This window comes from Mesoplodon densirostris, chromosome 13 (assembly GCF_025265405.1).
Source record: "Mesoplodon densirostris isolate mMesDen1 chromosome 13, mMesDen1 primary haplotype, whole genome shotgun sequence".
NCBI lineage: Eukaryota > Metazoa > Chordata > Mammalia > Artiodactyla > Ziphiidae > Mesoplodon > Mesoplodon densirostris.
The window spans coordinates 82,638,193-82,665,689 of record NC_082673.1 but is presented as its reverse complement, the minus strand read 5'-3'; the positions used below and the strand labels follow the sequence as shown (position 1 = coordinate 82,665,689).

Below are 27,497 nucleotides of genomic sequence, written 5' to 3'. Positions count from 1 at the left end.
CTCATATTATGTCAGATGCTGGGGAAATGTCAAAACACAACCTAGATATAAACCCTGTCCTCGTGACACCTAGAGCCTAGAGAGGAAGCTAGGTGTTAACCAAGAAATTAAACAGTGAATCATTTAGTCGTAGTCGTGGTAAGTGTCAACAGAAGAAACGTTAGGGATGTTGGGGGCCTATATTGAATATAATATCCTAAGCTAATCTGGGGGGGGGGCGTCTGGCTTAACAGCAACCTTCAAGCATCGTCCTAGCACAAACACTGCTTAGATGTCTTTTCCACACTAATGAGCTCCAATTACACTGAGAACTAGGGCTTTCCGAAGCTAGTTGGATCATAAAACAACTGCAAACCAGTATGATCCAGGGTTACTTCACAAATGGGGTAACAGTGAGTGCTCAAGCACACCCACGGCCCAGTGTTGCTGAAGTGTTGACATGACCCAGACCTCGAAGGCATTTCTTTAGGATAAACCTCACAACAGCTTGGGGGTTTGTTTCCTGCTTTTCACCTGGGGGACAACGTCAGCAATGCCCCGTCAGCTCCGTGGCCTCCGTCAGGCCTTCGCCTTCAGAGAGCTCGTGATTCCCCAAATCTCCAACGTAGCCGCTGTTGCCAGACTCTGCGAGTTCAGATCCACTTCCTAAACTGTGATCTTGGGCAAGTAGCTTTGACTGTCCGGGCCTCAGTTTCCTCATCTGCAAAGTGTGTCAACCCCCTCGGGCGTGGGGAGGACTACTGAGAAGAGCTTAGAGCAGCTGTGGGCATGTAGTGGGTATTTAGTGCTGTCATCATGACTATTGTTATTCTCTGATTTGGGCACAACCGACAGGAATGGAGTGAATCTCCTGTAACATGATTAAATCACTCACATACTTAATTAAGCAACTTCTGTGTTCCAGGCACACTTTTAAGTGCCGAAGATACAGTCGGTAGTGAACAAGGCAGCTCCTGTCCTGCTTACATTCTGACTGGGGTGAGGAAAACCCAGGGAATGAGAAAGTAAATCACCTAAGTCCACATGGTAGTTGGTGTCAGCAGGAAAACATAACAGGGTGAGGGGTTGACTGTAGGGGGTCAGGGAGCATCTGAGGACCTGACATTTGAGTTGAGAACTGGAGGGTGTGGGCCAGCAGGCCAGGCAGGTGGACAGTAAGTGTTGCTGCCCTGAAGGGGGACCGGCTTGGCGTGTTCACGTGATGACAAGAGGGCAGGTGAGGCCTCAGGGAACTGAGCCAGGAGAGTGCTGGGAGATGCCACAGAGATGGGCCAGACACGTCGGGCTCTGCAGGTCGTGCAATGGTTGTGGATGTTATTATTCTAAGTGCGATCAGAAGTTGTCAAACAAAGGGAGTGACATGATAAGTTATGTTTTTAAATGGATCCTTGGGGCTCAGTGATGCTCAACTGGGGCAGCTTTGCCCCCAAAGGACACTTGGCGGTGTCTGGACACATTACATCGTGACGTGGGCAGGTGCTGTGGCATCCAGAGGGTAGAAGCCAGGGATGCTGCCGGACATGCTACAATGCATGGGATCGCCATCCGTAACAAAGGATTATCCAGGCAAAACGTCAGTACGATGGAGGTCGAGAAACCCAACTGTGGCTGATGCGTGAAGGACAGACTGTAGGGGGCGGTGGGGACGGACTGAAGAGCAGTGCACACCAGATCCACCGAGGAATAAAGATAAATTGGACTAAGGTGGTAGCAGCGGAGGTGGTGAAAAGTAGTTCAGTTCAGTTCTCAGTGAATCTTGAAGGGAGCACCACCAGGATTTGCTCATCAGTTTAAATATGGGGTGTTGGGCTTCCCTGGTGGCGCAGTGGTTGAGAGTCCGCTTGCCGATGCAGGGGACACGGGTTCGTGCTCCGGTCTGGGAAGATCCCACATGCCGCGGAGCGGCTGGGCCCGTGAGCCGTGGCCGCTGAGCCTGCGCGTCCGAAGCCTGTGCTCCGCAACGGGAGAGGCCATAGCAGTGAGAGGCCCGCATACCGCAAATAAATAAATAAATAAATATGGGGTGTTTAAGGGAATTGTTCAGATGACGCCCACGGTTTTTGGCCTGAGCATCTAGGTAAATGGCCAGTACGGTTATCTGAGCCAGGGTAGGTAGAAAGGACCGGGTTTGGTGGGGGACAAAAGGAGAAAGCTGTCTTTCATGTAGAGCTCTTGGCATCCAGACTCTCAGACAAGTCTCCCTACTGCCCTGTGCCAGAAAGCCTTTCATTGCCGGGGGACTAGATGTGACTAGATGGAGATAACTCTGAGTGCCCAGAAAGGGTTAAACACACCCTGCCTAGTGAGAGCTCAGGCACTTCCTGTAGCCACAGAATTGCAGAGCCAGGGTTGGAGGTGGTCTCCTAGGTGACCCTGGGGCAAATGCCTCAGTGCCCTCTGCATCTTTTCTGCTGGATTATCAGGTAGCATCTGCGTGATGCTTCCAGCCACAGGAGCCCACCTGCAGAGCTCGCTGCCGATGAGGTCTGCCTCCCTGCCGTGGATCCTAGTCCTACCCGCCTTGGATAAGAGGAGAAAGGAAGCTTAGAAAAGAACCCATAGCCGTGCATCATTCTTTGTTGCATACCTGTGCTCTTGCTTCCCTGGAAGGTAGTAAGTAAGGCAGGTATGATTGCTAATAGTTCACAGGTGAGGAAACTGAGGCAGAGGAGAACTTGATTTACCCAGGGTCACGGAGATAGCAAGTGGTATCAGACTTGAATTAAGCCATCTAGTTCTTAAGTCTGGTGCTCCATCCGCCACACAGTAGCTGCCTTTCAAACTTGATGTAAGTCACACACAGCAAGTCTCAGGTGCCAGGCTTAGGCCATCCTTTCAGGTATCTGGAAGTCTTCCAATTCATCAAGTTATGGCCATTCTAGGAGGACTCTGACCTAAGCATAAAGGACACTCTTGAGTGTACGATCTTGGTTCCCGAGCAGAATCTGCAACTCACCAAAGGCTCTGTGCCACCGTCAACCAGCTCAACTATCTGCTGCCAACCCAGAATGAAAGAAAAAAGCATCAGCGCTATTTTAAACAGTGTTTCCAGGCTGTGGGATGTGGGAAACAGTAACAGCTACCACACATGGAATGACTATTTCTGAGCAAGAAATTTTGTGTCCCATGAATTAGAGCCCTCTTGGAAAGAGGAAAGCACCTATTAGCTGCTGTATGTTCTTTAATTCAAAATATACCAATGAGTTATTGTCCCCATTTTCAAATGAAAAAAAAAATACTGAAGGTCATAAAGATTAAGTAGTTTACCTAACGTTGCACAGCTGGTTTGCCGTAGGACTAGGATTTGAACCCCAAATCCATTCATTGTCTTTTTATTAATTGGCTCATGTAACGGGTGAGTTCAGGTACAGCTGGACCCAGGATGTCAGACAGTATCATCTGGACCTTAGCTCACTCTCCTGACTCTTGTCTCTCCTTTCCTCTGAGCCAGCGTCCATTTCAGCCTTTCCCCAAAGTTGACCATCAGGCCACTGAGGTCATAGACTCCCCCCTGCAGCTGGAAGGTGGGGTCAGAACCACTTGAACTGAAGTGGAGAGGGAGTAGGTTCTGAAGAGAAGGAGAACTGCAGCAGGCCCACTTGGGCTTCGGGCATGTCATCCATGGCGGGAAAGACCACCGTCTGTGTCCTTCTGGAGCTTCAGCGACAGCTGTGCTGAGCCTCAGTCTCCTGTCAGTGTCTTCATTCTGTCTTTGCTAGAATAAACTTGGTCTAAACCTGTTTGCTGGACTGTTGAAGAAAAGTGTATCTTAATTAAAATAACTCTTCTGAGGACTTCCCTGGTGGCACAGTGGTTAAGAATCCGCCTGCCAATGCAGGGGACACAGGTTCAAGTCCTGGTCCGGGAAGATCCCACATGCCGCGGGGCAACTAAGCCCGTGCACCACAACTGAGCCTGAGCTCTAGAGCCCGTGAGCCACAACTACTGAGCCCGCATGCCACAACTACTGAAGCCTACGCGCCTAGAGCCCGTGCTCCGCAGCAAGAGAAGCCACCGCAATGAGAAGCCCGCGCACCGCAACAAAGAGTAGCCCCTGCTCACCACAACTAGAGAAAGTCCGTGCACAGCAACAAAGACCCAATGCAGAAATAAATAAATAAATAAATAAATAAATAAATAAATAAAATAGCTCTTCTCAGAGAGAACTGTTTGTCAGAAAATGTAAATCTTTCTTAGCTCTTGGGAAATAAAAAGTCTTAGTTCATTTTGCTTTGCTCTATTTTAGGACCGTACGGAAGGAATATATCACTGCAAAGTATGTAGATCATAGATTTTCACGGAAGACCTGTTCATCTTCGTCAGCTAAACTGAACGAATTGCTTGAGGCCATCAAATCCAGGGATTTACTTGCACTAATTCAAGTCTATGCAGAGGGGGTGGAGCTAATGGAACCGCTGCTGGAACCCGGACAGGTACAGCTTCACTGAAATCAGGATGAAGAGGGATGCGGGAAATCAGTTTAAAAGATGACTCGTTTTATTGTAACACCACAGAATGAGACTGTTATACGTTAAGTGATCGTGTCTGAATCAGGACAATTTGAGAGTGAAAGGGGCTGCTATTAATAATTACTTTGGGGCAGCTGACTTAAACGAAGCCTGTCTAGGCAAACTAGGACCTCTGACCACCCTATTTATACTTATCCTTTCCTTTTAGGAGCTCGGGGAGACAGCCCTTCATCTTGCAGTCCGAACTGCAGACCAGACATCTCTCCATTTGGTTGACTTCCTTGTACAAAACTGGTACGGTTTTTGTTTTCTCTGAATATGCCTTGTGAGTTAACACAAACCAGCCCTATTGGTGGCCTGCCTCAGGACTCGGCAAGCTTTTTCTGTAAAGAGCCAGATACTGTTATAGGCTTTGCAGGCCATGAGGTGTCTGTCACAGCCGTTCAACATTGTCATCATAGTGTGAAAACTGCCACAATCAGCATGTAAACAAGTGAGCATGGCCACGTTCCAGTAAAACTGTATTTACAAAAACAAGCAGAGGGCCAGATATGGCCTGTGGGCTGTAGTTTGCCAACCCTTGGCCTAGATAAATGTAAAATCCTATCTCTGTGTCCAAAACCTGCTGCATTAAGGGAGGTTGAAAGACAGGATGCTTAACAGCACAAGGTAACAGATCTGTGAGTCTTCATTGTTTATAAGTTCATGGTAAGAGATCAGTATGTGTGGCTGACCCAGTTGCTAATTCAAGTTTAGGATATGCTAATAGGAGAACAATTTTGAACACAGGAGGTTTAGACTTGCTAGATTCTTTGTTGGGTAGTTCTGTAAGCTACAGATTAGGAGGAGGAATCCAAAGGAGAGCGATTAAAAAAGTGAGGGGATTTGAACTCACATACGAAGAACGGTGCCTGGACACAAGCCAGATTGTACAAGCGCCCAGCCTCTTCCATAGAGGCGGTTCAGTGAAGTGGTTAAGACCGTTGGCTCCGGAGACACACTGCCTGTGTTCACATCCCTGCTCCATCATCTGTGTCTCGATAATCTGGCAAACAAGCACTTCATCCTCTCTGTTTTCATCTAAAAAATAAGGGTTATAGTATGCCTACCCCATCAGGTGGTTGTGAAGACTAAATGAGCTAATACACGTGAGAGATGTGTGTCTGTCCCGTACACAGTAGGCACTCAATAAATGCTGGCTGTTATTGTCATTATGTTGCTTATAAATGGAAGTGTCATGTTAGAGACATCATCATCTTCCCTGCTTATAAGAAGTAGGTTACAAATTTGACTCAGTTGTTAGCATGGGAAAAAAGTGGTTAATCTGTAGTTTTAAATTACAGAGCAAGTCATTTTTTTCTAATACTTTCATTTTTCAGCGGGAACCTGGATAAGCAGACGGCCCTGGGGAACACGGCTCTGCACTACTGTAGCATGTATGGTAAACCTGAGTGTTTGAAGCTGCTTCTCAGGAGCAAGCCCACCGTGGATGTCGGTAAGTGTGGCCAAGCGTCTCTCAATAACTGCTGTGAGAGAGTTCAGTTGGCTGAAACCTAGACATGCCTATTCCGTTGTCATCTGAGTATTGTTCTTTGCCTTTTCAAGATGTATCTTTAGATAATCACGTAACTGTATTCCACCTGTTTTAGCTAACCAGGCTGGAGAGACTGCCCTGGACATAGCCAAGAGACTAAAGGCCACCCAGTGTGATGATCTGGTAAGCGGAGTGGGAGAGGGGTGAGCCCAACTGCCCGAAAAGGGTGTTCTCTGAAACCACGACTAGAGTGAGAGAAGCAGCTTCTCATTCTCTCTCTCTCTCTCTTTTTTTTTTGAACATTGGCTAAAGAAATCCAGACAAGCACTCAGGCTACATTTGAAAAAATGGTAAAATGATAAATTTGTCATCCGTGTCTTTTGAGTACTGTTACAGTGTAGCAGCTAAAAGGCATTTGAGAGGTCTTATTACCAGACAAACTGCTTTTTTTTTTTGGCCGTGCCATACGGCAGGCGGGGGCAGGATCTTACTTCTCTGACCAGGGATCGGACCTGAGCCCCCGGCAGCAGAAGCACAGATTCTTAGCCACTTGACCACCAGGGAAGTCCCAAGGTGTTGCTTTTTTTGTTTGCCAGACATTAGTCTTTCTCTGTAGCTTAACAGTAAAGAATTATTTGGGGAATTCCCTGGCGGTCCAGTGGATAAAATTCTGCAGTTCCTGGGTTCAGTCCCTGGGGCTAAGGTCAGGGAACTAAGATCCTGCAAGCTGTGTGGCACAGCCAATAAATAAAAATAATTTTTTTTGGAAAGAATTACTTGGGAAGCCAGTTCCAAAAATTGGGCAAGTAAAGTTCAGAGTGTAATGGTTTTCAGAATGTCCAGTGCCCTGCCCTCCCCTCCCCCACCATCCTGTGTACACACTCACCTCCAGTCCCAGTAGTTCTTGCTTATACCTCTGGGCCTTTGCGTAGAGCATGATTCTCTTAACCACGGGGAAGGATAAGATAGGAAAGATAAGTTACATTCCCTTGAGTTCCTGCCAAGTGCCAAGTGCCCACCCAGGCCCAGCAGTTGTACATCTTTTTTTTTTTTTTTTTTTTTTGCGGTACGTGGGCCTCTCACTGTTGTGGCCTCTCCCATTGCGGAGCACAGGCTCCGGATGTGCAGGCTCAGCGGCCATGGCTCACGGGCCCAGCCGCTCTGCGGCATGTGGGATCTTCCCGGACCAGGGCACGAACCCGTGTCCCCTGCATCGGCAGGCGTACTCTCAACCACTGCACCACCAGGGAAGCCCACGTCTTTATTTTTACAAGAATGCTTTGGGGATGTTGGAGTTACCCTTGCCCCATTTTATGACTAAGAAAGTGGGCCATGGGTGGAACCAGGACTGTCTGACTTTAAAGGCCTACCTCTCGCACTTCAGTGACTCTGATTTTGCCTTCCAGCGGGAGTTTTCAGTTTTGAGGCTCATTTTAATAATATTGAGAAAGCTTTTAGTTTTGGAGAGAAGTCACGTTACCAGAATTAAAAAGGCTCCACCCATAATTCTTTGCAATTCCTCTTCAGTCTGTCCCGTGGCAGCCCCGTTTGTATAATCAGAGTTTTGCCTGCAGTGCAGCTACTGGTGATGAATCTGAAACCAGGAATGAGGTGGGATTTGCTCAGTGTTTCTATAATGTCCGGGTGCCTGGCATTGAACTTGCAGCAGTTACACCTGCTGTTACTTTCAGCTTTCCCAGGCTAAATCTGGAAAGTTCAATCCACATGTCCACGTAGAATATGAGTGGAATCTTCGACAGGAGGAGATGGATGAAAGCGATGATGATCTGGATGACAAAGTGAGTGTACATAGTGCCTCTGGATTCCTCAGCCCTTCGCCCAGGTTTTCTCCACTGTACAGATAAGACCCGTTCTTTGTGAGATTGATTTTGGTCTTACGACCTGACTCACCAGGGCCATTTTCTTTGTTTAGTCTCTGATCCTTGTTGAGTGCCACTTAATAGCTGTATTAGTCAGGGTTCTCCAGAGAAACAACCAGTAGGGGTGGGTGGGTGGGTGGGTGGGTGGTGTGTGTGGGGTTGTGTGCGGTGTGTGTGTGGTGTAGAGATGGAGAGAAATTCATTTTAAGGAGTTGGCTCACATGCCTGGGGCGGGCCAGGCCAGAATCCCCAGGGCAGGCCAGTAGGCTGGGGGCTCCACAGGAGCTGAGGGTGCAGTCCTGAGTTGGGAGGCAGAAAGCCTTCTTCCTTTGGGGGTCCTTAGTCTTTCCTCTTAAGCCCTTTGAATGCCTGAATGAGGCCCACCCCTGTTACTCAAAATCTAACCTAAATGTTAACCACATGTAAAAAATACCTTCACAGCAACATCTAGACTGGTGTTTGACCGAACACCTGTGCACCATAGCCTGAGCCAAGTCAACACACAAAATTAGTCATCAAAACAGCTAATGAATAAATAATAAGTTGTCACTCATTGAGAATTTAAATACGAACTAGGTGGCAGCGAGCACAAGTACCACCTCAGGTCATCTCTATCCAAAGCCCATTGGGGTGTTGTCATTGTCCCACTTTACAGAGGAGAAAACTGACAGGGAAATCACGTGGTTTATCTAAAGTCTCACAGCGAGTAAAGACAGTCTCAGGGATTAAACCCGGTTCTGTGTGACTTTACCATAGATAGTTCTGAATTACCTCTGAGGGTTCATTGGTACCCTTTTTTTAGATTCCACGTATAAGTGATATTATATGATATTTGTCTTTCTGTGTCTGACTTACTTAGTATGATAATCTCTGGGTCCATCCATGTTGCTGCAAATGGCATTATTTTGTTCTTTTTTATGGCTGAGTAATATTCCATCGTATATATGTCCCACATCTTATTTATCCATTCCTCTGTCATTGAACGTTTAGGTTGCTTCCATGACCTGGCTGTTGTAAATAGTGCTGCAGTAAACATTGGGGTGCATGTGTCTTTTTGAATTATGGTTTTCTCAGGGTATATGCCCAGTAGTGGGATTGCTGGGTCATATGGTAATTCTGTTTTTCGTTTTTTAAGGAACCTCCGTACTGTTCTCCATAGTGGCCGTACCAATTTACATTAGTGTAGGAGGGTTCCCTTTTCTCCACACCCTCTCCAGCATTTAGTGTTTGTGGATTTTTTGATAATGGCCATTCTGACAGGTATGAGGTGATACCTCATTGTAGTTTTGATTTCTCTAATAATTACTGATGTTGAGCATCTTTTCATGTGCTTTTTGGCCATCTGTATGTCTTCTTTAGAGAAATGTCTATTTAGATCTTCTGCCCATTTTTTAATTGGGTTGTTTCATTTTTTGATATTGAGCTGCCTGAGCTGTTTGTGTATTTTGGAGATTAATCCCTTGTCGGTTGCTACCTCTGAAGGTTCCTGCGTGCATTTTTCATCAGCTGTGGATCCACTGGTTCCTCTTTCCCAGGCAGGATGTAAAGAGTAGTCAGAGGTGCTCCTACCGAGGGGTCCTAATGGCGTTCACCATTTTAAGAGAAGCTCAATTACGATACAGTCAAGATAACCGTTATAGTAAGAGTTGGCGAAATTCCTGAGAAGTGTTCAGAGGACAGGGCGGCTGCCTCAGCCTTGGCGAGCAGTGAAGACCTTATCAAGGAAACACCACGGGAGATGGGTTTCTAAGGGTGGTGGGGAGCCTGCAGGGCAGGGAAGTAGGAAGGAGTGCATCCTTCTGGGGAGGGAGAACAGCATGTGCAGAGGCCGGGGGTCATCGTGGGGCCTGAACATCAGAGGACCGGTTGGGGTGAGGTGTGAGGTGCCTTCACATGCACTGGGTGGGGAGAGGCAAGAGGCTCCCCTGAAGTGTCAGGCAGCCCAGATCAGGAAGGGCATGAAGTGGGTGGAAGGCCAAGTTCAGCCCTTTGGCTTTCATCTAAGCAGGCACAGGCCAACAGAGCTTTGCTGTCAGAGAGCAGGGTTTCCTACCAGCTCCACCTGCAGCATGGAAAATGGGCTGGAGCTGAAAGAAACTGAGGCAGGGGCTGTTCAGGAGACCAGGGGTCCAGGGGGTGCTGGTGAGCGCCTGCACGAGTTGTGGGTCTGAGGGGCATCTCTGAGCTCTCCGTGCAGGACTGGGTGGCTTTCGATGCCACTGAGGTTGGGAGACTTCCCACTTGGGAAGTGGCATGGGTGCTGATGCTGTGAGCCGAGTGCAAACACCGGTGATCCGTCATGGGTGGTTGAAAGTGTTTGGAATCCAAGAGGCTGAGGTTGGATGTACAGGCCTGAGTCATCAGCATTAGGTGGCAGTCACGACCAGGGGTGCAGATGAGGCTCCTTCCTAAGAGGGTGTGAAATGAGGGGAGAGGGGAGGGTGGAGGGCTGAGCAGGGATGGAAAAGTTAATGTAGGAGCTACTGTTCAGTTGTTGGTGAACGTGCCCTGCACAGGGGAGGTGTTTGTGGATTAAAGGTTAAATCTGTGTGACCTTCTACCTCTGAATACAATGCTCCCTAACCAGCATGCCCCTGCTGGGACCCTGGTAATGACAGGAGAATGAGATGTGTACTCTCTGGATGTTTCCCTTGTGCTGTGTCGTGGCTCCTAGGCTTTTGTGGGGCTGACCCCCCAGAAACGCAGAGAGCCACAGCGGCCCAGATCCCCCCCGGAGCCTGCTCTGCAGAGTCCTCCGGACACCTGAAGCGTCATCCTAGACTATCAGCTGACCCACCGCACTGTTATTTCATTTGCCAGCCGAGCCCCATCAAGAAAGAGCGCTCACCCAGACCTCAGAGCTTCTGCCACTCCTCCAGCATCTCCCCGCAGGACAAGCTGTCACTGCCGGGCTTCAGCACTCCGCGGGACAAACAGCGGCTCTCCTACGGCGCCTTCACCAACCAGATCTTTGTCTCCACAAGCACAGACTCACCCACAGCGCCGACTGCGGAGGCACCCCCGCTGCCTCCTAGAAACGCCGGGAAAGGTACAAGCCGTGGGAAGGGCTTTGTGACTCCATCTTCAGAGCTGGGAGTTGACTCAGCCTTGATGTAAGAATTTCGAGGTGCCTTTGAGTGGCAGAGTGTGGGCTGTGATGTCAGGGCAGCGTGAAACACCATTTGCCACGTTACAGCCGAGAAGTAGAGTTACGGGCACTCCACGTAACACTTGCTTTGTCTTGTGTGAACCTTACAACCATCCTGTGAGGTGTGTGCTTTTGTGCCCATTGTACAGATGAGGAAATTGAGGTAGAATGACTTGCCCAAAGGTCATGCAGCTGGTAAGTGGTGGAGTTGAGGTTCCATCCAGGGTCCACATGGCTCCCAAACCAGTGCTCTTTCCTGTGTAATAGGGGGTGGAATTTGAGTTCTTCTTTGAGAAGTTTCTTTCCTCTACACTGAAATGTAGTAGCAGTGATAGTCAGTAGTTACGAAGCCCTTGTTTACAAGAGGCCCTAAGCCCAACACCTCTATTTTCATGCTCACAGAACAAGGTAAGTAGGACAGTTGCTGGCACTGGGCAGACAGGGTACTGGTTCAGAGCTGTAGAGTAATTGGCCTGAGGCTCTTGGGGGTTTGGGATCCTCACCCAGGTCCTGTGTGACCTGAACCCACACTCCTGTGCTCTCTGGCGAGTGGCTTTCCACGAGACGCCACCTGGGGCAGGATCTTCCCAGAGGAGGGTCATTGTGCGGTGCATTGTCACACGCCCCCACGGGGCTCACGCCAAGGAGTGACAGTCCACGAAGACTGCATCCTGTTCCCCGAATCCACCGAACGCCCTGCACAGAAAGTCCCACCTACATGGGGACGAGTCGAGACACAGAAGTGATGACATTAAGGGCTCACCCCTCCCGGGGGTGTTCGAGAGGTACCCGGAGCTGTAGCTTCCGGTCTGGTCTCAGCCCTAAACCCAAGTGCAGGATCCTCCCCGTGTCCTCCGCTCGCTCGTGCTCACGCAGGTTTGAGGGCCCCGGTGCACAATGCCGTGCCTGTTTGAATCACACTGGGACTATTTTCTGGGGAATGTGAGCTTTATTCAAAACCGTGTTTTTTCAGAGCTTATTCTCCATTGAAATCGTGTTATAAATGGGAGTAGTGTTCTTAGACCCAATGGCCTCATAGATTATAAAATAGTGGAGAAAGTTAAAATGAGGCTCGGGCATACACAGTACTCATCAGAGATAACCGGTGACCAGAAGAGCAACAGCACACGTAAGCCAGAGGTTTAACCCGCCGGTGTTGTCCTTACCATTCCACACATTATGCTAGAGCGTGCCTTATAAATCACTGGCATGACAAGGTGCAGATGTGTGACGTAAGAGGCCTGTGTTACCTCTCACCGCGGGGTGATGATGTTCCCCATCGGGGCGGCAGTCTGCTAAGAGCAAGTCCCCTTCTGTGCCCTAAGAAAGACCGTGAAAGCTACTGTGCTAGAGTTCATATCCCCTGATTATGGTTACCAAAAAAAGTGGTGAGGACCTATCAGAGAGCCTCCAGGTCACTGAGAACCTTGGAAAAGGTCTACAGGAGAGGAAGACACCACAGTCCTAGGGGCCAGGAGGCACCCTCACCTCCCTCTACCTCTTTCCATAATTTTATCTCAAGGGGACACAGAAACCCATAACATATACTGACTCACTGCCAAGTATATCTCTGCTGCCTTGAATAAATTCTGATTAGCTCTTTACCAAAGACCCAAAGACAAAGACCAAATTTATTTAGTGATGCAGCTGCTGAAACAAGTGCCTAGAGACTTGGCCTTAGCAACCGTGGTCGGCTAAGGATAGACTGCTTACCGCCCCCCACCCCCAATCCCGTAACTGAACACAGACATCCCTCTCCGCTACGGTCAGAGTGTTCTTCCAGGTTGCTCAAGGCAGGACATCAGATTCAGAGATTTGCTCTGAGCCAGTGAGACGAGAAACACAGCCTGCCCGTGACTTTTATAAGGGATTCGAAGCGGGAGATACTTCCTGCAGGCAGCTTGGCTCACGTGCCCACACATTTGGAAAAGTGATAATGTTTGAATGGAGTTCTCAGAAGACACAGTTGAAGATGAGCTGATGCTCTGTGCAGAGAGAATTCTCCTCTGTTTTCCTTACGTTTTCTTCATTTCAGTCTGTTGAACTGATTGAGCCGTTTGCATGGAACAAGGATGTCTTGTTGTTTGGGTTGCTAGTTTCCCGTGCAGCTAAAGCAGAGGTGTCTGCCTGCAGCAGAAGTCATTTCCCCACTGAGAACTTCGGGGTCGTGGGGATGGTGGTTTCCGGTGAGGCAGAAACAACTGGTAAAGTTTCCACTGACGAGAGGAATACAGAGGACAGAAGTAGAAGGAATTATTCTGAATCCAGCTCAGGAGTATTCTCAGAAATTTGCAGCTGCCCATGAAAATGTAAGGAGTTTGACCTAAATTGCCATGGGGCAAAGCCGCCTGTGCTTGAGCAGAGCTCCAGTCAGAGCTGGACGACTCAGCAATTCAGAATGCCGAGCTCACCACCCTTAAGCCTTTGAAACATTTTGCTGCCTACGCCCTCTTCAGATGTGAAGTCCAGCGAGATTAAATCAAAGCTATAAAATTAAGTATGCAGACGTTTCTCACTCGTGGTCAGCAGCCCCGCCCAGCCCCCCACTTCCCTGTATCTTTCTTAAGACTAGATATTCTTCAGGATCGCCAAGATTGGTTTGTTCTTCATCTTTAAGCTAAAATCATGTCACAGAACCTGGATTTTTTTTTTAGAGCTAGAGGGATGCTGAAAGATTGACGTGATTTATAATCCTTTGTACAGCTAAGGAAACAGAGCCCTGAAAAGGCTGAGGCACTTTCCACGTCACGCGGTGGCTGAAATAGGATAGACCATTAAAGTGGGCCTTAGGACTTGTCAACCAGATCTTCTGTTGTAGTTTCTTCTTTTCCACGTTGAGGAAGAGGGTCCATCTCTGTCTTGTCTTCCTCGTGCATTTGTCATCAGAATCCAGTGAGACAATATATGAGAAAGCATTTGGTAAAATGCAGAGCGCTGAACTACCGCGAGGGACTCCTATCAGGACTGTTCAGGCTCTGACTGCACAGACGTCCCCAGAGTAGGGAAGAAGGTAGGAGCACCATGGTACTATGATGCCGCCCACAGAACAGGCGCTTGACGACAGTGTAGCTTGCTTTTTAAGTCATTTTAAGCTACAGAACTGCAGTTTTCTCCCCTTGTATAATTCCACACCTTTTACACAGCCGTGGCACAGAGTGCACTTGACACGAGATTTTTGTGGAGGTTAGTGAGAGGGACGGGAAGCTTCCAGCTCAGCACCTGGCACCTGGTCGGTGCCCCAGGGAGGCTTCTGCTGACATTTGACATCTGCTGCACCTCCTCAGCTTTAAAAAAGCGTCCCTGGGGAATAGGAACTGGAGTGGAGCTGCCCAAGTCTGGTAAATCAGCAGGCGGTCTGAATGGTGAAGCCTGGCATGATGTGGGCACCTTTAACTCAAAGGATTTGTCAAGTAAATGAACGATAAGTCTGATCTCAAGAAGCTTATTTAACTTACTTAAATGAAGTAAATTTTCAAGCTTTTAGAAGCCCCAAGTGATATGCTAACTAATCTCAGTTCATTCCCATCTGTTGGTGAGATCAGTCCCCTGGACTCGGGCATTGTGTAGCACCTCTGCATATCCTGTGAATACCTGTAGGAATCCTGCAGTCCACACACGTTTTCTATAACGTGGACTTCCTGTTTCACACAGGCTCCAGCCTTGGTCTGATAAACCAGTAGGTGAGCTACACAAAAGCAGCTCAGCGCCTGGCACACCGAGGGCTCAGTGGGTGCTTGTCACGGAGAATGTTGAACCCGGTGCTGCCCTCGCCATCCCTGTAGGTGAAGAGCTAAGCACCCACGTTAATCCAAGAGTCTAGTTTGAGAGTAACACACCCTCCAAGGCAGGTCCATCTGTAAAGCAGACCGTTCCTGCGGGGCAGCTGTGAGCCGCTGTGAATTCAAACCCCACTTTATCTTCTTCTCTCCCTTGCCCCACCTAGGAGGCTGGGGTTCCTCCCCACCAGGTGCTAACCCTGTCCCTGTCCTGGTCTCCTTTTCACATTTAACTCATCTTGCTAAGTTTCAGGGCCTTCATCTGAAAAATAAGAATCAGGTGTCTGGCTGGCTGGGTCTCTGCTTAGAACATGAAATAACGTACGTAAAGTGACTGGCACAGCGTGAGCACTCAGTACGTAGTATGGGAGCCTGTTGGGTCCTGCTGCATGTGTTCAGTTCTGCAGCTGTCCTGGGCCCTGGCAAGGTAGCAGCGTGGGGGAGCGGGGAGCTCCTGCTTGGAAGCTCACACTCCAGTGGGTGAGAAAGCGGGGAGCTGTGCCCTCATCAGGGGCAGCAGTCGGTGGCTCTCCAGGTTTGAAGAGAGGGTGAAGGGAGTCTTCCTTTCACTCCCCACTCCCCCTGGAGGCAGAACTCCTCCACACGGAGGCTGGGAATGAGCTGTCCCTGCATCCCTGGCACAGAGGGGGCATGCTCCATCAGCGCTTGTTGAGTGAACAAACAAACAACAGCAGAATCAGTGAAAGCACGTCCCAGAAAAGTGCGGCCAGAGCAAGGAGGGGACACTCATAAAACCAACCCAGATGTCCTGGGGCTGTGATAACCGACTTGCTGACGATCCTTCTGCACCATGTTTATGCCCAAACTCAGGGTGTAAGCATTTATTCACCATTTCTCTGACTCATTTGAGGTCTGTAGCAACAGTTAGGGCAGAGAGGGGGTTGGCCAGGGAGACTGCCCCGGGGTCTGAAGGTACGAAAGTTCCCTGCTCCAGGAGTTGGGCTTGCCTAGGAGATGTTTCCCGGTGAGTGACTTTATTCACATGCTGATGACTGTAGAGTTTCCTGGGATTTTTTTTATCTTACAGGAAGGTAGCCATTTGAGTGGCTCGATTTTAAAGCTTCCCATGGACCATTGTCCTTCATTTGTGCTGAATTTTCTGGATTTTTCTGGGGTTTTCTTTTGTGAGTGGGTTTTTGTTTGCTTGTTTGTTTTGCCTATTTTTGTCAGTCTCTCTCAATCCTTTTTAAAGGACTGCACACGTGTATCATCTTGCATTGGCCTCCTTGCTGGCCGAGAGCGCGTCTGTGACTTCTGCCCTCAGCAGTGGCCACTGGCCTGGACTTGCCAGCCCAGTCGCCCGACTGCCAGGGTTTGGACAGGGGAGCAGAGGAAATGCTGTTGTGCGTCTTGCACGTAAGAATGTATGAGCAGGACTTCCCTGGTGGCGCAGTGGTTGGGAATCCGCCTGCCAGTGCAGGGGACACGGGTTCGAGCCCTGGTCCGGGAAGATCCCACATGCCGCGGAGCAGCTAAGCCCGTGCGCCACAACTACCGAGCCTGTGCTCTAGAGCCCGCGAGCCACAACTACTGAGCCTGCATTCCACAACTACTGAAGCCCGCGCGCCTAGAGCCTGTGCTCTGCAACAAGAGAAGTCCACTCACCGCAACTAGAGAAAGCCTGCGTGCAGCAATGAAGACCCAACACAGCCAAAAATAAATAAATAAATTTTAAAAAGCAAAAAAAATACTTTTAAAAAGAAAAAGAAAAAAGAATATATGAGTGTTAAAGAGCCAACCTTGAGGGCCTCCCTGGTGGCGCAGTGGTTGAGAGTCCGCCTGCCGATGCAGGGGATACGGGTTCGTGCCCCGATCTGGGAGGATCCCATATGCCGCGGAGCGGCTGGGCCCGTGGGCCATGGCCGCTGGGCCTGCGCGTCCGGAGCCTGTGCTCCGCAACGGGAGAGGCCACAACAGTGAGAGGCCCGCATACCGCAAAAAGAAAAAAAAAAAAAAAAAAAAAAGAGCCAACCTTGAGCCCCTTGAGTTCGGCACTTTTCTCTTAATGATCAGTGTCCTGGAAGGAGACTGAAGGACACGTGAATGGCTCCTGCGTGTTCTGTGTGCAGCGCTGCGTCTTTCACAGTGTCACTGCCGTGTTGGGATCCTGCCAGGCCTGCTGCCAGCCTACCGTACTTTCTCCACACACCCCCCCCAACCCCACACCATGCCTCTGTTTCCCCACCTGAGCATGAAGATGATGATAGCTCCTTCCTACTACACGCAGTTCTTCTCTAAGTAAATATTCTTGCATCTTTATCTACTTTTTTTAATATATAAATTTTTTTATTTTTATTTTTAATTTATTTTTGGCCACGTTGGGTCTTCGTTGCTGTGTGCAGGCTTTCTCTAGTTGTGGCGAGGGGGGGCTACTTTTGTTTGCGGTGCGCGGGCTTCTCATCGCGGTGGCTTCTCTTGTTGTGGAGCACGGGCTCTAGGTGCACGGGCTCAGTAGTTGTGGCGCACGAGCTCAGTAGTTGTGGCACATGGGCTTAGTTGCTCCACGGCATGTGGAATCTTCCCGGACCAGGGCTCGGACATCTGTCCCCTGCATTGGCAGGTGGATTCGTAACCACTGCACCACCAGGGAAGTCCCTATCTACTTTTTAAGTGATAGAAACTTTCCATTCTTTTTAAGTTCTGTACTATGAAAACCATTAGAAAATGGTAAATTAGTCATTTTTATTGTCCAGAGTTGTCTGTATAACTCTGTCATTAACTTCTGTCTTTAACACTTCTATTTGGCATGTTAGAATATGCATGTTATCCTTCTACAGACAGTTTTTCCGAAAACTGTCAGGATAATTTTTAAAGCCATCTTCTGGGTCTTGTTTTAAATTTAAATTTCAAAGGTGTACTTTTATTTGGTCTCCCAGCATGGAAGACCTCTGGGTATTCTGTTTTATTAAAAACCAAAGGTACAAGGACATTGAAGAAGACTCCTCCTCACTTACACCATGAATTATTTCCATAGACTGTGCTCAGCATGTGCCAGGTGCTGAGAGAGAGAAAGGCAGTGTGGATCTTGCTCTAAGGAGGCTTCCAGCCTGGGAAGGAGGAGAGAGTGTAGCTCTGATGCAGGGTAGAGAGTATGTAGTGCCATTTAGCCTTGTGCGAGCAGAGATAGAAGCAGTTGCTCCAGGACAAAGGAGGGTTAGAGAAGCTTCTGGATGAGCTAACCCTTAGCAGATGCAGAGGAGAGGAGGGACGGCAGTGAGCACCGAGGCTTCTGAGATGCACGGCGGCGTCACGCGTGTGGGCTTCCCGAGCTCTGGCCGCATGGTGGCCACACGCCTGAGCTGCAGGCCTCAGTGAGGGACCTCCCTGAGCCGGTGACGGTGAGGTGCTCAAGGCAGCACTGCTCACGTGGGGCCACTAGCGTTGAAGCCCCAGAGAACATCTAACTGAGTGACCAAGAGGCTGTTGGAAATACAGGAGAACCCCAGGCATGTGAACCCCGAGTAAGAGCTGCGTGGTACACCCCCCTGCCTCCTTGTAGAAGACCTTCTAATAATTTAACCTTGGAGCTATTTATGGCAGCTTCGGAAATCTAGACCATATTTTTAAGAAAAAGCGTTAGAGGATAATTTGACATAATAGCCAGTATTAGCGACAAATGTGGCTTAGGGTGTTTTCTCCTTATTCCCACAGGCCCTGGCAGAGTTGAGGGAAGAAAACTGGCTGCCCGAGTCCCCACCCAACCTATTAATCTTGCCTCCCACCCCTTTTGAGTTTGTTTGATGCTGTGTTTACTATTTTTTAGTTTGTTTTGTTTTAGCTTTCTTTACCCCTCCAGAATTGCTTCTTTCCTGACCAAGCCAATGCTCAGGTTTATTTTGCAGGAAACATGCTTTTTAGTGCTTAAAGACTAGTTACTTATTTCAGAAGTCTTTTGAGCTCTTTACAGTAAAGTTAAAAATTTTTGACTGCTTTTCTGGGGTCTGATACAGTGTTTTTCACCCTTTTTTAACTCATGCCCTACCAGCCAAGAAGATTTCATGGCATCTTCCTTTCTGTAGCTTCTATTACAGAACAATAGGTGGGTCTGTGTGTTGTTTGCCATGAAAGTCAATTACAGTATTGAATATTTCTTTTCGAACTTCACACTATCTCTCCCTAGGTCCCCTCTCTCCCTGGTTTCTGATCTGTCACCCTAAGTGAGACGTTCTGTCTTCCTTAAGGATCACTAGCCTTACAACAAGAGAAGTAGAAGTTTATTCATCCATTAATTCGATACTGTATTTACTAAATGCAGCTTTCTCTACACCAGGCCAGAGAACAGCCTGACCCTGGTAGAACCTGCAGCATGGTGGGGAGAGAGGCAATGAATCCGTCAGCAAAGACGGATCATTAGAGACTGTAGCAGCTGATGTCTGAAAGTAAGACAAGGCTGTGATGACGTGAGGAAGGGAACACTAACCCCTACATTTTTTAGATGATGATTCAGGAAGCTTGATTTTGCTTGGTTTGTGGTTACAGGACAGCCCTGGTCTGATCACTCCTAAAACCACGTACACAGACAGCTTTGCCCAGAGACATAGCTCCATTGGCCATCTGTGTTTCCAGGCGGAATTTGAAACTGGTTGATATGGCCTTCCAAATGCAATGCATCGGAAAGTCCCTAGATGGCGATACAGATGAAACTGCTGGGGAATCTCACCATTGTCTATTATGTATTCTCCATTTATTTCCAAGAGGAAAATTACACTTCCTAGTACCGAGCGTTGTTGTTGCCATTGTCCTCGTGTGGCGAGCCCAGAAAATGCCGGCCTGGCTTTCAGGACGGGGCGAGCCCTCGCCATCCCCGGAGGCCTGCATTATGGCTCAGCCCCGCCCCTCGTGGCTCCATACCCTTAATCACGCCCAGCCCCGCTTTCCTAGCTGCCAAATGGGACCAGTAATACCAGACCCACATGCCTCACAGGGTTGTTACGAAAATCAAGGCAAATAGCATGTACGAACACATTTGGAAAACTAGGAAGCGCTGTACAAACACAAGGCTAAAATAACAATGCCTTTACTGTTACAAAAATAAAACAGTTTCTGAAACTTCAGTGACTGGTGCCGTAATTAGGCGTTGATTCGGGATATCGGTAAGGCTTCCATCACGTATCTCGTCAGTAGGACTGAGAATAAATACTGCCGCTAGGGCCATTTAATTCTAAAACACACGACCATTTTACTGAGATGAACAGTATTTACTTCCAAGACGAGACTATCTTTGAGAAATGGGGGTTTAAATCTGTGTTTGTACTGAGCAGTAATTGATCACGGGAAATAGCGAAGTTTGTTTTCCCGAGGAAGGAGGCCACCAGTAATTAAGCTTCTCTCTTAATATGCAGAATGTAAAAAGCTCTTCTGGAGCCTTTCTGGATCACCAGGTACCTGCTATCCTGCGATAAACATTTGGTGTGGCAGTGTTCCTAGCTTTTTTTGTTTCTTTCCTTTTTTTCTCTTTTAATGTTTGCGGACACTGTTGTCCACTTAAACCATAACCTGGTAATGATCATAAAGAGAGATTTGTCAAAGTGCCCAGCATATAGTGCTCGGCACACACCAGCCACTTCAGTGTCACTTGGAATAAACAAAATTAACAGCATATATACTACTCCCATAGTGCTCATTGAAAACAAACTCCTTTTTTTCTTAAAGCGTTAGTTCAAAAAGTCAACTTATGCAGTAGTGGTGTGTGTGTGTGATATTAATATCATTATTGTTATCCTGTCATTACCTCTGGAGAAAGTAGAATCTTTTTAAAAACCTTTAGAAATCAGGGCTTCCCTGGTGGCACAGTGGTTACAAATCTGCCTGCCAATGCAGGAGACACGGGTTTGAGCCCTGGTCCAGGAAGATCCCACATGCCGCGGAGCAGTTAAGCCCATGCGCCACAACTACTGAGCCTGCGCTCTAGAGCCCGCGAGCCACAACTACTGAGCCCGCGTGCCACAGCTACTGAAGCCCACACACCTAGAGCCCGTGCTCCGCAGCAAGAGAAGCCACTGCAGTGAGTGAGAAGCCCGTGCAGCGCAACGAAGAGTAGCCCCGCCTCGCTGCAACTAGGGAAAGCCCGCACGCAGCAACGAAGACCCAACGCAGCCAAAAATAAATAAATTAAAAAAAATTTTTTTTAAACCTATAGAAATCAGTGAAGCTTATGTATATAAGCTTCCAATATAATAGGTGGTTTATGGTTTCTAAAACAGTTCAGAATTGGAGGAAAAAGGGGTTTTTGGATTTCCCTTCTTTCCAAGTAACCCTTTACATTAGAGCCTTCATTATTTATAAAAATCATTAAAAAGAAAACTTCAGGCAGCATTTGCTGACTGAAAAAAAAAATTGCAGTGGAGAGAACCCTGTTCTATGAATCCAGTGTTCATGTGTCCTCGTGAGGCCCTTTGGAGGTTTAGTCGGTATTTTGCTCTTTCTCCATTGATTTTGCTGGCAGTGCTGTGTGCCTTCTTCCTCTGTAGGTTTTGCAGTGGTTCCATTGAGTTACTGGTTTAAAATGTGTGTGTTTTATTTCTCCCGTTGTACCCAAAGGATGATTTAAACCCAGTAGCGTTCCGTGTTGACTGACGTTTTGTTCCTTAAAAGCACACACTCTCCTTTTTAATTTTTTTTACCAGCAATTTTTAAAAACCCTCTTTTGGGGATTACCGGGTCGATGGACTTGGCCGTCCCCAGCCTCGTGCTTCGGTCTGTGTGTGTCACACTCCATTTGATGCATGGGAGTGACTGCACACAGGCTGTTCCATCTGCGAGACCGGGATTAACCTTCCTGCACCATTCGATTCCTTTCCAGGTCCAACTGGCCCACCTTCAGCACTCCCTCTAAGCACCCAGACCTCTAGTGGCAGCTCCACCCTGTCCAAGAAGAGGCCTCCTCCCCCACCGCCCGGACACAAGAGAACCCTATCCGACCCTCCCAGCCCACTACCTCACGGGCCCCCAAACAAAGGCGCAGTTCCTTGGGGTAAGTTGTCCTCCAGTCAGGGCCCTCACTGCCTGAGTCAGGCAGCACGCGGGGCTCGGGGGGCAGTGGGCGCTCCGCACACCCAGCAGATGGACCAGACCGCACCCACGCTGGGTGAGGGCCTGGATACATATGATTGCACAGCCTCTTATGGCCAAGAAACATGGGGGAAAATACCACCACCACTTAAAAAGTGTACTAGTGATAAGCTGCTGAGCGCTTTTTGTGCACCAGACACCCACCAGGGCCCTGGTGGTCCGGCTGGTCTCTCCCAGCTCCTGTCCCCCGCTCAGCCTCGCCGGCCTGCTTTCACCTCTGGGTCCACTGGGCTCTTTCCTTCCTGGGGCCGCCCCCTCCCTGCAGCTCTGTCATGGGCTTGAAAGCCTGGCTCCCTCCCGTCCTTCTCCGCCTGCATGTCTGTCTCCTGGGCCATCCTCTCTGAGGGAGCCCCCTCCCCAGTGTTTCCCTCAGGACCCCAGATCACCGCTGACAGGTATTTTATTTGTGTTCGGTTTTTTGGTCTCTGGGACCTAGCTCCGTGAGAGCAGGGCCCTTGTCTGTCTTGTTCCTTTCTGTGTTCACAGAGCCTAGAGTCGAGCCCAGGATGCAGTAGGTGCTCAATAATCGATTGAGAATAAACACACCTGCCCAGATCAGTTAGTAGTTTACCATTTCAGTGACTCTGGTGGCAGATACCAAATTTCTATCCACAAGGAACACGGTTTCCGTCTTTCTCTCCCTTTGTAGCTCACCAGCCTGCCACCAGTTTTGCTCAAGAGCCCGGTGTCTCCCGGCGCCCACGGGGTCCTGGGCCTGCTGATTTGCGTGGCTCACCTCCCCTTGCCAGTGAATCGTGTCATGGCTTTTTGGTTTGTTTGTAACTGATAGGGAGCTCAGCTGAATGCCTTTAAAGTCCTCATCAGAAACCCCTAATAGGTGTTCTGGATTTGGGAAGCTTCTGGAAAAAGCCATGCTGCCCATTTGCAGACGGGCAGGCCTGTGTGTCAATGTGACCCAGATGCCACAGTGCGCGTGGACTGTCTGTGCTTAGCTGTTCACTCCACTGGCCTGGTGCCTGGGGTTTGGGCTTCTCCACCCTTGTGCTCGAGGAGCTCGTGGTCCAGGAGGGACACGTGTGCCGTGCGTTCTTCACCAAATACTGCGGAAATGCTGAAGCAGGGTGTCCAGCTGCGTCGGCAGGCTTCGCGGGGAGGGGACGTTGGCAGCGGGTGTTGACAAATCTGTTCCCGGTGAGACCCGCTGTGGGGAGGGTGCGCCCAGGCACACGTCAGCACCATGCAGGTCCCTGACACTGCCCGAGGCCCCACCCCAGGGCCTTCAGGAGTCCCCAGGATTCTCCCAAAAGGATTCTTCCTAGAGGAAGAATCATTTGCCCCAAATCACGCTCCACTGGAGGTCACCAGTTTCCTGCAGCTCTTCATACCACAAATCACAGACTGACCTTTTCGAATTTCACTAGATTTTGATCCTGTTGTTCACTCGGGTTTTATTTCTGCATAAAGTTCATTGTGCCTCACAGACTCCATCAGTCTGTAGTTAAATTTACTAAATTTCTGTTTTCTGGCTTAAGAATCATCCCTTTCTTAAGTTTCTTTCACAAGACTAAGCAGCAGGACTAGAAAACAAGCGGGTGTTCTTTTGATTTGGTTTGGGTTTGGGTGGGTTTCGTTGTGGACAAAGGGCATTTTTCACTAAGAAACAAGGTTACCTCTTGATGAGCGTGAGTTGGTGCCCCGGACGGTGAGCGGGAGCCTTCAAGCTTTGGAAGCTGTGGGCCCTGAGCAGTTGGCTGCCACCTACCACCAGCCTCAAGGGACAAAACTCAAAATCTCTCCACGCAAAGTGACCACTGTACACGTCACAGACAACCCCAGGTGGTAATTCTGTGGCTGTCAGGGCCGTTTTTTCTGAGTTGGTGTGTGCGCACACAGGGGAGATGTTCTTAAAGGCATCTGCAGACGTGGGGTGGTAACAAGCCTCTCACCAGGCAGGTTAAAGTGGCTCAGATCCCGGTCTTCATGCTTTGTGTTGTACGATCACCGTGGGTTTTATCCCTACCTGTCTCCCACTGACGTTGTGGTCCAGAAGCCGAAGGCAGGGGTCAGACTGTTAATTAATAAGGCACACGGGGCACCAGATTCCTAGGCGGCATTTATGGTGCCTGCAGTTTCCCTCTAGGCACTCATCGTTCCAGTGCTCTTATGCTCCCCTAAACCTCCCGTCTCCCCACAGCCCCTGAGGTGAGGGCCTTTGGACTGTCTGAGATCTGGACCGGGGCGTAGGGGGCAGACATGCGGAGGTGGAGTAGCACAGCCCCCGAGCTCGCCCTGGCCTCACCTGCCCACCCCCTGCCATAGGACGTGCGTGCCGTGTTGAGTCGGTAGGCTCCCAACTCCATCCTCTCCCCTAAGAGCCGAGCCTTTGCTCATAGTGTGCCCTCAACCTAGAACAGTCTGTCCATTTGTGTTCACGCTTAGTCATCCTTCAAGATCTACTGTCCAGGGACCTGCTTCAGAGACCTTCCCCAGCCCGGCCAGCACCCCCATGCCCACTCTCTGCTCCTTCTGGCATAGGGCTTATCACACAGTGGTTCTGGTCGCCTTTCTGTCTTTCCCAGTGCAGTATGAACTCCTTACAAGGGCACAAGCTGTTTGTCTCAGTGGAGCTCCGGTGTGGACCTGTGTCATACTGCCCAGATTTTAATCCACCTCTACCACCTGGTAGCCCTGTGGCTTTCAGCAGTTACCTTTGAATTGTTCCATACCTCAGTTTCTCCGGCTGTAAACTGGGGCTAGTTAATAGTACTAATTGAATTCTTAAGCCCAGTTCCACAGAGTAGGAAATGCAAGGGGCTTGACTTTAAGGACACTGAGATTCAGAAAGGTTCAGTCCCCTGCCCAAGTTCTCACAGCTGGCAAGTGGGGAGCCCGTGTGGCTGGGAGAGCCCGTGGCCCTTGCGCTCTCCTTGCTCTGCTGAGCTCTGCACGTGACGGCTCAGTGATCCCCTTGGCTGTTCCCCTGTCTCAGCAGTTGTTTCTTTGCCTGTGAATGGAGACGGGGGAAGGTAGCCCGGCAGGTAGGCACCCTCCGCCTGGCTGTGCCACCTCGTCTCTGCAGCACGGAGCCCTGGTGTGTGGGGAGGCCACCCCAGACTTTCTCCCTGCCAGGACCGCAGCATCCACGGTGCCCAGGATAGCCCAGTTATCACATACTGCAGCCCCGCTATGGTGGTGGGTTCGGCCATCTGTCTAGGGAGACGGCAGAGGCAGGCTTTTGATCAGAAAACAACTAGGCTGGTGGCAGAATCAACTAGGTGTGGGGACTTGATTTTTGAAGTGGCATGTCATTAAACCTCACCTTTGGAGATAAAATAAGTTGTTTATAACCTGCTTTCTAACAGACCAACACATTTTAACACAATTCAAATTAAATTAGTAAGGAAATGAAGACAAAGGGAGAATAAAGGGAGCAAAGTAAGATGAAGTCCAGGAGTGTTATGTCGTCACAAAATGCATAACACAAGGTCAAATACAGCAGCTGGAAATAGACCACGGATTTGACACTGAGGTCCTTAGAGGTGAGAACAAAGAAAACAATGCAGTGAGATCAGCTTTCCGTGGGACCTCCGTCCTTTGTCAGGTATTCAGAGAAGTGTTTACGGGGCACATCTCTCATATTTCAGGGCCAGAACTTCCAGGTAAAATGGGTCAATATTTGAAATGTTTGATCCAAGTCCCCCACGTCTACTTATTAGAAGTAGTATTGGCTTGTAAAAGAGCCTTTGGGTAGAAACTTCCTGATTCTTTCTTTTCCTTGGATTTCCCAATATATTCTCAAGTCACCTCCCCCTACCACTCCGACCCCATTTTACGTGCAGTTCTAGAAATAACAATGGCTGCCACCATATATAGATTATTCGCCATGTACCAGCTGCTGTGCACGTGTTCATATGTTACTGTATTAAGCCATCACAACTGTCCTGTGAGATAGGGACTGTCATGGTCCCTGGTTTACTGATGAGGAAATTGAATCACAGAGGTCAAGTGACTTGTCCAATAACTTCAGAGCCTGGATTTGAACCTATTTCTGACTCCGAGGTGGGTATAATTACCCACTCTTCCAGAAGACTCCTGGAGTCTGTGTGCCAGGCACTGCTGGGCAGTGCCCTCCTCTCGTTCCACACTCCTGGCCCACAGCTTCTAAGCTACAGTAAGTGACCTGGAGTCTTGGCCACAGCTTTTTTTTTTTGCAGTACGAGGACCTCTCACCGTTGTGGCCTCTCCCATTGCGGAACACAGGCTCCGGATGCGCAGGCTCAGCGGCCACGGCTCACGGGCCCAGCCGCTCCGTGGCATGTGGGATCCTCCCGGACCGGGGCACGAACCCGTGTCCCCTGCATCAGCAGGCGGACTCTCAACCACTGTGCCATCAGGGAAGCCCTTGGCCACAGCTTTTTAAACTGTCTGCCCACCGTCCGTCTCCAGCCCTCTCCTCACACACCTGTGTGTGTACCGCAGTCATTTCCCAAGTTGCATGGAGAGAGGAAAAAAGGATTGAGCTGTTTCCAGGCTTCTGCGCCTCCCTCTAGTGCTATCCTATTTTTGGAACTTTTTCGAAGCCACGCTTCTCTGCCCAGGCACAGCAGGTGGCCTTTGCCTGGCTCTGAGGAAGACAGGGTTCCTGTCTGCCAGACCACGGGTGCCTCCCCACCCAGGTGCGCAAGAAACCAGGCTGTGGGGGCAGGAGTGGAGGAGTCCGCCCTGTGGGCCTTGTCTTCATTCAGCCGCGCCCAGTGACTGCTCTGTGCGGACACTGGGCTCCAGTGGGGCTGCAGGGACGGACAAGGCAGAGCCCCTGTCTGTGAAATGCTCACTCGTTGAGGAAATAAATCACCTGCATTTTTGTTACATCTCATCAGAGAGCTCAGAACGGTGATCTCCGTTTGTGTCGTGCCCGCTGCGGTCCAGCACCGTGAACTACACTCCGTGGTTTCTCTCTCATGATGCTCGTGCCCATCTAGTGAAGCAGGTACCGTTATGCCTGTTTTAAAGATGAGGGAACTGAGGCTCAGTAGAAAAAGCAGCATCATCAAACCTCACACCCGCTGGTCGGTGGTACAACTGGAATTCAAAACCAGGCTCGTCTGGCTCCAAAATCTGCACCCTGGTCTTCCTCTGTGATGAATGGTTGTAGGCTTACCCGGGGTGTGGAGAGACCGAGTCTGGCTTGAGAAGAATTCTCAGACATTGACTTCGGAGAGACCCTTTGAAGGTTACAAAGGAATTTGCCCCAAGTGGGAGGGGATAGGTGTTGCAGGGAGAAGGACCAGAGAGGGCAAAGCTACAGAGGCATCAGAACACACAGCGTCTTTGGAGTGTGGCCAGAGGGGAGGGCTAAGTGAGGACCCTGGACCTATGAGCCCCTGACGTGATGGCCTGTCTGTGTGACGGAGTGGGCGGCCCCGGGCAGGGCCGGCGGCTCTTGCAGCCTTTATGGTCTCATGTTCAGTCTCATGCCTAATAGGGTTACGAATCACTGGTTTGGGGTGTTTTCTACCTGGAGCAGAAATTAGCAGATGCAACAGCTTATTCCCATACCATGCTGAAAAGGAATGCCTGCCTTAAAGGAAGTCTCAGCTTGAAGGATGTCGTGAGAGGCTGCCGAAGAAGTCCTTC

At 49.5% G+C, this 27,497-nt stretch overlaps 1 protein-coding gene across 6 annotated transcripts in view; it reads left to right on the top strand.

The window, feature by feature from the left end:
- Nucleotides 1–27,497, top strand: part of ASAP1 (ArfGAP with SH3 domain, ankyrin repeat and PH domain 1) — a 349,810-nt gene that overhangs the window by 306,850 nt on the left and 15,463 nt on the right. For 4 of the 6 annotated variants that reach the window (XM_060115496.1, XM_060115495.1, XM_060115501.1 and 1 more), the window contains 7 exons: nucleotides 4,247–4,433; nucleotides 4,678–4,763; nucleotides 5,849–5,964; nucleotides 6,119–6,186; nucleotides 7,695–7,802; nucleotides 10,704–10,932; nucleotides 21,631–21,801. In XM_060115496.1, coding sequence (XP_059971479.1) covers nucleotides 4,247–4,433; nucleotides 4,678–4,763; nucleotides 5,849–5,964; nucleotides 6,119–6,186; nucleotides 7,695–7,802; nucleotides 10,704–10,932; nucleotides 21,631–21,801 — 965 coding nt within the window. The remainder of the gene's footprint in view (nucleotides 1–4,246; nucleotides 4,434–4,677; nucleotides 4,764–5,848; nucleotides 5,965–6,118; nucleotides 6,187–7,694; nucleotides 7,803–10,703; nucleotides 10,933–21,630; nucleotides 21,802–27,497) is intronic. The other 2 variants (XM_060115500.1, XM_060115499.1) reach the window with 2 other exon arrangements.